The sequence below is a fragment of the Vicia villosa genome, linkage group LG2, assembly GCF_029867415.1.
Source record: "Vicia villosa cultivar HV-30 ecotype Madison, WI linkage group LG2, Vvil1.0, whole genome shotgun sequence".
Classification (NCBI taxonomy): Eukaryota; Viridiplantae; Streptophyta; class Magnoliopsida; order Fabales; family Fabaceae; genus Vicia; species Vicia villosa.
In genome coordinates, this window is record NC_081181.1 from 140,769,675 (window position 1) to 140,778,186 (window position 8,512).

The window sequence follows — 8,512 nt, forward strand, 5'->3', positions numbered from 1 at the left end:
ATATATATATATATATATATATATATATATATATATATATATATATATATATATATAGGCTTGCTAAGAGAAGAGAACGAAATACTAGAGATATGGATCAAGTGTAGTGTGTTAAAGATGAAGATGGCAATGTCATATTTCAAGAAAAAGATATAATGGATGGGTGGTAGATGTATTTCTATAATTTATTTAATGAAGGATATGATATCTCACCAGACTCTAGTAGGCTCGACATTGAAGAAAAGAAGCGAAACTATAACTATTACCGTTGGATTCAGAAACAAGAGATAAAATAAGTGTTGAAAATGATGAGTAACAGTAAGGAGGCTGGGCCAAACAACATACCTATTGAACTGTTGAAAGTTCTTGGAGATAAAGGTATTAAGTGGCTCACCAAACTCTTTAACGAGATTATGAGGTCAAAGCAAATGCTAGATGAATGGAGGAGAAAGCACTTTAGTCTGAATCTATAAGAATAAGGGGAATATAAAAAAATTGTGCAAATTATATATGGATTAAATTTACGAGTCATGCCATGAAGTTATGGAAAATAGTGATTGAAGGGAGACTAAGAAAAGAGACTCAAGTCATTGAAAATGAATTTGGTCTTATGTTTGGGAGGTCGACCATGGAAGTGATTTGTCTATTAAGATGGGTAATGGAGAAGTATTAGATGGACCAACAAGACTCGCACTTAATTTTTATTAACTTGGAGAATGCATATGATAGAGTGTTTTGGAGAGATTTTGTGAAAAACCTAGAGAAGAAAGGGATTAAGATTGCATATATTCGAGTTGTCCAAGATATGTATAAAGGAGTATTGACTAATGTATGGACGCTGGGTGGAGAGACAGACGATTTCCTCACTAAAATATGTTTGCACCAATGTTAAACCATAAGCCCTTGCATTTTTGCTTTAATTTTGAATGTACTTACGGAGGATATCCAAGAGCTAGCACCGAGATGCATGCTTTTTGCAAATGATATAGTCCTACTTGTAGAATCAAAGGAGGATTTAAAGGAGAGGTTGGAGACTTGAAGACGAGCTTCAAAAACACATGACTCTCGCCTAAGCAGAAGTAAGACGGAATATGTCAGATGTAAGTTCAATAACAGGAGAAGTTTTCTAAATTAGAGGTGAAAGTTGGAGACCATATCATCTCACAAGTCACGCGATTTAAACATCTTGGATTCATAATACAAAACGATAAAGAAATAGAAGGGGAAGTAGACCGTTGAATTCAAACTGGATGGTTGAAATGAATTGGGCTTCAAAAATTTATGTGATAGAAAAATAATGCTCAAATTGAAAGACAAGTTTATCGGATTGTACTAAGACTTGCGATGTTGTATAAGACAGAATGGTGGGCGCTTAAGAATTAACATGAAAATAAAGTAAGTATGGCATAGATGAAGATATTCCATTGAATATGTGAGACTAGATATGATAAGATTAAAAATGACATATCTATTTCTAAGTATGAGATCCTAAAATATATTATAAAATTAAGAAAATTAGTTATAATATTGAATTTTTTTAAAATAATTTTATTAATTTATCATTAATTCTGAATATTTGTATAAAAAATTTATTACAAATGAGAAAAAAAAAAACATAATTAAAAATATTGATTACAAATGACAAAAATTAAAAAAGCATACTTTAAAATGTTTATTACGTTTGATATACGATACAGATAAGTTATTTATCCAATCAGACTCTTAACCCTAACATTTCATATTTGTAGATCCAAATAAAACAAAATTTCATAGCGAAATAAATGGAGATTGATTCAAGCGAAAGAAAATAGCCCCCTAATTGTTGGGAGAAAAACATTTAAACTTGTTTTTCACAAGTAATAGATTTTTCTTTTAAAAACGTTTAATTATCAGGAAAAATTTTCAGACATTGTTCCTTTAATCACATTACCACCGTTGCAAGTGTTGTCATCTTTTTTTTTTTTCTAATACACTACGCAACTGTTTGGTTTTCCATCACTTTTAACAAAATCATGGCAAATGTTCACAAAAACATAGGAGCTCCAATTTATAACTTTTTTTAAAATCGCATCAAATTTGCATTTGGATATGATATTGTGATTCAAAACTCATTACCAAACATACACGAAAAGATACATTTCTAACGAACCCAGTCCGCAATAATACATTACTAATGCTAACAAAGCCTAAACGAAAAGATTTCATTTTCACCTCATGGTCTTCATGTGCCCTTCATGTCTTCCAGAGAAACTGGCATGTCTAGCCGTATATAGATTCTGATAGCATTTTCAGATGCTTGTGCAGTTGATTATATCTTCCATAAGCAAACACAGGCTGCAAAGGCTGCAAAGTGTACAAGCTATAATTTATAGGCAGAATCATAAGCCCATTAGACGTCCATAACTTGAATTAGAAGAGAACTCGGTATCACAGACTGAATTCAAAGAATTAATTAAACTGAGATTTTGTTGTTCAGTCTCCTTACAGAAGGTACCCCAATCTCATTCAAGTTTAGCATTCACTAGTAGTTGATGTTGTGTTTCTCTGATTTCTTTTTCCTCTTGCCTGCATTGTCATCATCTAAATTATTAATCTTTTTACTTCAGAGAGTACGAGAAGAGAGACTGACATCCACCACTACCAAATCCGGTAAAACGGGTATATATATGTTCACTGTTTATGCCAGTTGTTATACGGTTGCTTCCCGCATTGCTTCAGGGCATGCATGCATCCAGCTGCTAACAACAAACCAAACACACCAAACGCCATTAAAGCTGCATTTGAAACATTTCGATAATAGCCACCCTGCACCAGTAGCAAGGAAGTTAATATGTACATGATATGGCTCATGTTGATAATGCCAAAAGGATAATTAATATATGCTTCCTATAATTCCAGAAAGAAAAAAAAAATTATGCATAAATACATACTTGCACCACAGATAGCAGAATTGCAGCATTTGCAGGGGCAAGAGAGAGACCCATCATCCCTCCACGCAATTCATTAGGTACATGCCTGCAAACAAAGAAATTAAAAATATCAAATCCATTATTGAGCTAACGAAGAAGTACAACTCTTGGTAATGAGATTACATCGTCCTCAATCTAGCAAGAGATGGTAAAATGAAGCCAACACAAGCATGAAATAGGCTAAAAAGTGTCACCAAAACTCCAATTTCCTGCACATGAAAAAATTATGAGATCCAAATGTAGATGTCAAGATTGAAAATCTGACCAAAAGCATATTTGAGACTTTTTAAAGTCAACAATAACTGCACCTGATAGTCATATGCCACAATAGACAAGAGAGCTGCCAATGTGATGTATGCATATACTAGGCAGTCCTCAATTCTAAATGACGAGGGGCCACTAGTAAGACAAGGAAACACAGTGCTTCCTAGCATCCTTGATCCCAAAAAGCATGGATATATCAATCCTAATTGCACTTCTCGGCCATCAGCCTAAAATCAAATGCATTAAGAATAAATAGATATATACTGAGACTGAAAATATAATAGGTTCAACAACATGAAGCCTTAGTCAAAAAAATTCAATTATGGATACATCTTCCTCAAATAATGAACCGAAAAGAAAAACCCCTTATAAAGTAGTGAAATGAAACTCATTTCTGGTTCACGGATACAAAGATCCTGAACAAAAGTAAGCCAGTAAAACATTCATCCAATGCAATATGTTCATATTGTTTTAAATATTCTCCATATAAACTGATGTTCCCGTATATAATAAGTTGTGCTCTTAAAATTTTCAATATCATACCACCACTGTTGGTGCCCAAAGGATCCACAAAATTCCAATGGAGAAGTGAAGGCAAGCTTGTGCCAATGTCAACAGCCACATCCTTTTATCTGTGGATTATAAAAGATAATCAGTATGACACTTAAACTTTTAATTACATTGATGGAAAATTTAATCACATGTTTCTCTAGTGCCAATTCTTTTCCACATCTAACCTCATAAATTGTTATTAATATTTAATTATACCATGTTAGTTTAAACATAGAGATGGACTTTATCATGCACGGCTCAGGCCTAATACATCTTCAAAATGAAACGTAAATATAAACAAGATCAAACTCTTGACTAGGAAAACTGCATATATACAAAACTCACAAGGAAAGCAAGTGGTTGATCATCAGAAACTTAACGACTACAAAAAAGCAAAATAAATCCCAAGATAGATTTTAATGCTGTCAAATCTCAGCCATGACATCCAAGTTTAATGCAGCTGAACTACTATGTGTATATTTCCTCTGGTATTTCCATTTTCTAGTAGATTCTTGTTGCAAGTTTCTTGCAACAAGAAAGGAATTATTGGTGAACCATCCATCTATTTATGGAATAACATAAAGGTGATGCAAAGCAAAAACTGTCAGAGGAAAGTAATTTAGAACCAAATATCAAGCATGGCAAGAGAAAATGACAACTAGAAAATAGAAAGCTTGGGTAAATAGGTAGAAAATAATGAAGGGGAAAAAAGGCTCTTATAAGTATTCCATTGGCTTGTGGTAAAAGACCACACAAGTCCCAAAGACAAGGCAGCAAACTTCATCTAATAGAAACATAAATCAAACGGACTAGCTTCTTTGTAATTCCAGAATGTTCATGGTTATTAATAAGTTATCTAATTTCCAAAGAAATGTAATAAATAAACCAATGAACTGTTTATTATAAGAGAATAAAAAGTGAATAAGCATGAGTGTGAGCTTACCACCAAAAATATATGCATAGAAGGACAGACTATACTCCTTAAAAGAAGTTGCTCCTGGAGTTTCTGTCCATCCTCTGGTGAGAAAAATGAAGCATATGATTGCTAAGAAGATGACTGCGGAGGAAGGAGCAGTGTTTTTCACCAAACTATTACCAATCAGCCCATTTGCAAACATTTGACTGGCAATAAAACATGCAGACTCAAAGAAAGTCATTAACCAATATGTGTCATTAAGTGAATCAAGCCTGTGTCCTTTCTGCAGACAAATACACGAGCAAAATTGACATTAAGGCGAAAAGAAGAAAAAAATCTGGATCAAGTCATTCAATAGAGAAGAACTAAGCTCCTGCTGGAGATAACAGAAGAAAATTGCTGATTACCTTCTCATGTTGAGTGACCATCCAAGTCTCGAAACTGAATGAGAATATTGTATTGGCCATAGAGAGACATATGCTAGTCATGAAAATGCTTGGTTGCTGCGTAATCTTCTTCCATACACCAACAAAGAAATGCAGGATGCAATAGATCAAGCAAACTTTCTTGTGACCTCTATAAAATTGCAGGTAGTAAATTAGTTTAACAAGTAACAAAACATCGAAAAATATTTAAAAAATGCTTGTCTTGATTCTGCATTGTGTAGGTGGTATTTCTTTCCAAAGTAACCAAGATGTTTCATATCAACAATAATAGCAAACCCTGTTCAAAGTTCAAATCACATGCAGAAGTATGATTTGACCATTTTGATAGAAACATTGAATAGTAATACTTTGGAAAATGAGACTGTTATCGCAAAATTTCTAGGTTACAAGATTTATCATAGAATCATCCTAAAAATTCGGAAATGCACAGCTCTTGAAAGGTTGGATTTTAAAAATAAACAGTACTCCTAAATCCTAATAGCCATCTCAAATATCTACCGAAATCAACATCAAATATTTCAGAGAATTAAGAAACATCAACAATCACATGGTTAGTAATTCTTCCAAAGGAAGGAAATTCACTATAATTTGGCTGATAAACATCACTATAAAATAAATAATTACACAAAGCTTACTTACTGCAACAAAACTGGCATATATTTGCAAACATTGAATTACAAAAAACATAATTAGGTTTTACAAGTAATCAAGTAGTAATGAAAACAAGTAAAACTAGAGACTCACATCAAATCTGAGAGCATGCCAAGGAAAGGAGCAGCAAAGAGAGCAGTTGTATAACCGTAACAGAGCGACATGATCATCTCCTCCCTGCCAATTCCATACGAAGCTAACTCGAACTCCCCAAACACAGACCATAGACCTTCCACAACTGAGCAAATGAAAAATACATCAAACCATATCATCATTCATAATTTCACACCTCCGATCTAAAGCTTAATTGAGTAACTAACTTATCATTACAAGCAAAATCTAACTCTCTTATCAGTTTCCAAAACATAACAGATTCAGAAGTAACAATACATATAAATAAAATTTCATAACAAAAATTAAGAAAACAATGAACCTTCGCATTTCGATCTTTCGCATTTTCTACGAAACCTAATAGTGTAAATTGAGGAAGAAAATGAACCTGAAGCGATGGAATAGATGAAGAGGAAGTTCCGCTGGAAACGAGTAAACGATGGAGAGATTCCATGGTCGAAGATTGTGGAGGCTCTGTTGAGATTAGAAAGATGAGGATAAAGAAAGATCGAGAAGCAGCAACAGACGGAGAGGAAGAGGAATATTGCTGGATTCAGTTCCCAAACGGAACTCTCAATAACGACTCCCATTGGCGTTTTTACAGTTCTGGTTTGAAAGACGCGCGAAGAGAGAGTGCAATGTGTTTACATTTTCCGTTTGGATCGAAAGTAAACCCTAGATCGTGATTCGTAGTGATTGGGAGAGCGTCGAGATCATGAGAGTGAGTGTGAAACGGAGGGTTGGATGGATTTGATCGGTGAGGGAAGGTTCAGAGAGTAGAGTAACTTCTCGGTTTAATGGAGACGTAAATTTGTTTGAACAGATTTGGCAATTAAGAAAGATATCTGATTTGATAAAGATTAGTTTTGGTTATAAGTTAGTTTGTATGTAGAACTTAAGACACGTTTATGATTTATGTAAAATTGAATTTTTTTTTTTTTTTTTTTTACATTGAAGATACTTATACTAGATCAAAGGGCCTAAAACAGTCGGAGAAACAGAGTTCGCTCCTGGTACTCCGTCTAAGTAGGTTCGGGAGCCATACACCTTACCAAGCAACACAACATTGTGTGCATCAGAATTACAAACCCTGGGAATATAAATATCAGAACTAAAGGAGAAATTACTCAAAAGCATTCTACACTCCGCTCTCAAGGGAACCGTTACAAGAGATAGAATTGATGCAATCAACAACCACCAACGCATCTGATTGGAACACAATCTTGTCCATTCTAAGGTCAGCTGCTAATAGAATACACCACCGAATAGCCATGAGTTCAGCAAGACTAGCATCGACCACAATCTGGTCCTTCTTACTGGCAGCCATCAACACCTTACTGAAAGGGTCCTTGAAAGTACACCCAAAAACCGTGTCTCCTTCTTCCGTGAAGCCAGCGTCCACCTGTGCGAAATGGACATCATGAGGATATGTGACATTGATCCTCCCGGCAGAAGGACTTTTCTGCCCATCAGAATCAGGAGGCCATCTAATATAATCCTGCACGCAGTCAAAAGCACCACCTGCAACTGCTATAGGGCAAACAGATTTTCCTTGGAACACCACTAAATTCCTAGCAGCCCAGATTTTATAGAGGCAAGCACAAAAAACCTGAACACTATGAACATCACCACACTCCAAAACAGATTGGATCCACTGGTTCGCCTCAAGATAATTGGGAGTACGGTAACCAATAGAAGAAGCAAAAAGGACTTGTTTCGCAAAGTGACAGTCCATAAAAATATGTTGCACATTCTCAATCCCAGAAGAATAGAAGGGACAAGAAGAGTCAATGGACATACCTTTTTTTTACAAGGTTTTCCCTCGTGGGAAGGATGTATTTAGCCACACGCCAGAGAAAGTTTCATTGCCTCGCATAAATAGGCGCCTTCCAAATCAATTTCCAGAGTCTTTGGAAAGCCAGAACAGAGGGGCCAGGAAGAAGGGAAGCTTTGTGCGAACGCGTGGCATGATACGCAGATTTGACAGAGAAATCACCACTCTTTTCGAAATGTCACACCAGCTTGTCATCGTTTGGAAGCCTTGAAAGAGGGATACTAACAATCTTCTTAGCATCTTCAGCAGAGAACTTTCCCAAAATAACCTCTCTTTTCCAAACACCCAGCTCTTTGTCAATGAGATCACTGACACGGTCCTCATCTCCAACATTACTCGCTCCAAACAAAAGTTTAAACTCAGAGTTGCCCGGAATCCAACTGTCCTTTAGGATCTTCACCTTCTCTCTGTTTCCTATTCTCCATCTAGCACCCCTTTGCACCACTTCTCTCGCTCCCATAATGCTTCTCCAAGCGTAGCTGGGGCAATAGCCAACATCACAAGTGTCAATGGAGCCCCTGGGAAGTATCTTCCTTTTAGAACTTTGCCCAGCAACGATTCTTTATGTGACAATAATCTCCAGTAATGTTTTCCAAGAAGACTATAAATTGAACAATAAATAAAAGATTTAAAATAAATTTTGTACTCTAATAGTTTTAAAAACCAACTCTCATTAAAACCAATCAATTAGGTAAAAGTATTAAAATTTTATTTTTTTCAAATGAAATTCATATATACATTTTATTTTCAAAAAAACTTGCTTCTCGAT

General features: G+C 35.2%; 2 protein-coding genes across 2 annotated transcripts; both read right to left on the bottom strand.

Annotated features, from left to right (window-relative positions):
• Window positions 1–1,800: 1,800 nt before the first annotated feature.
• On the bottom strand, window positions 1,801–6,779 carry LOC131652259 (uncharacterized). The gene is made up of 9 exons (XM_058922065.1): window positions 6,298–6,779; window positions 5,892–6,036; window positions 5,109–5,277; window positions 4,729–4,984; window positions 3,777–3,865; window positions 3,278–3,460; window positions 3,093–3,178; window positions 2,931–3,015; window positions 1,801–2,805 (listed from the first exon to the last, which is right to left on the bottom strand). The coding sequence occupies exons 1-9, from the start codon at window positions 6,497–6,499 to the stop codon at window positions 2,671–2,673; spliced, it is 1,350 nt and encodes a 449-aa protein (XP_058778048.1). The 5' UTR covers window positions 6,500–6,779; the 3' UTR covers window positions 1,801–2,670.
• Window positions 6,780–7,047: 268 nt separating this feature from the next.
• LOC131650175 (uncharacterized) lies at window positions 7,048–7,707 on the bottom strand. The gene has a single exon (XM_058919899.1). The coding sequence runs from the start codon at window positions 7,705–7,707 to the stop codon at window positions 7,048–7,050; it is 660 nt and encodes a 219-aa protein (XP_058775882.1).
• Between the last annotated feature and the right edge of the window lie 805 nt (window positions 7,708–8,512).

What these genes read in the sequence shown, in the direction of transcription:
- LOC131652259 (XM_058922065.1), bottom strand. Translation starts at nt 6,499, where the DNA reads ATGGGAGTCGTTATTGAGAGTTCCGTTTGGGAACTGAATCCAGCAATA. An exon ending in CTTGCTAGATTGAGGACGAT is followed by an intron (nt 3,016 to 3,092) that starts GTAATCTCATTA and finishes CTTTGTTTGCAG; the next exon opens with GCATGTACCTAATGAATTGC. An exon ending in TTCTGCTATCTGTGGTGCAA is followed by an intron (nt 2,806 to 2,930) that starts GTATGTATTTAT and finishes CTACTGGTGCAG; the next exon opens with GGTGGCTATTATCGAAATGT.
- LOC131650175 (XM_058919899.1), bottom strand. Translation starts at nt 7,707, where the DNA reads ATGTCCATTGACTCTTCTTGTCCCTTCTATTCTTCTGGGATTGAGAAT.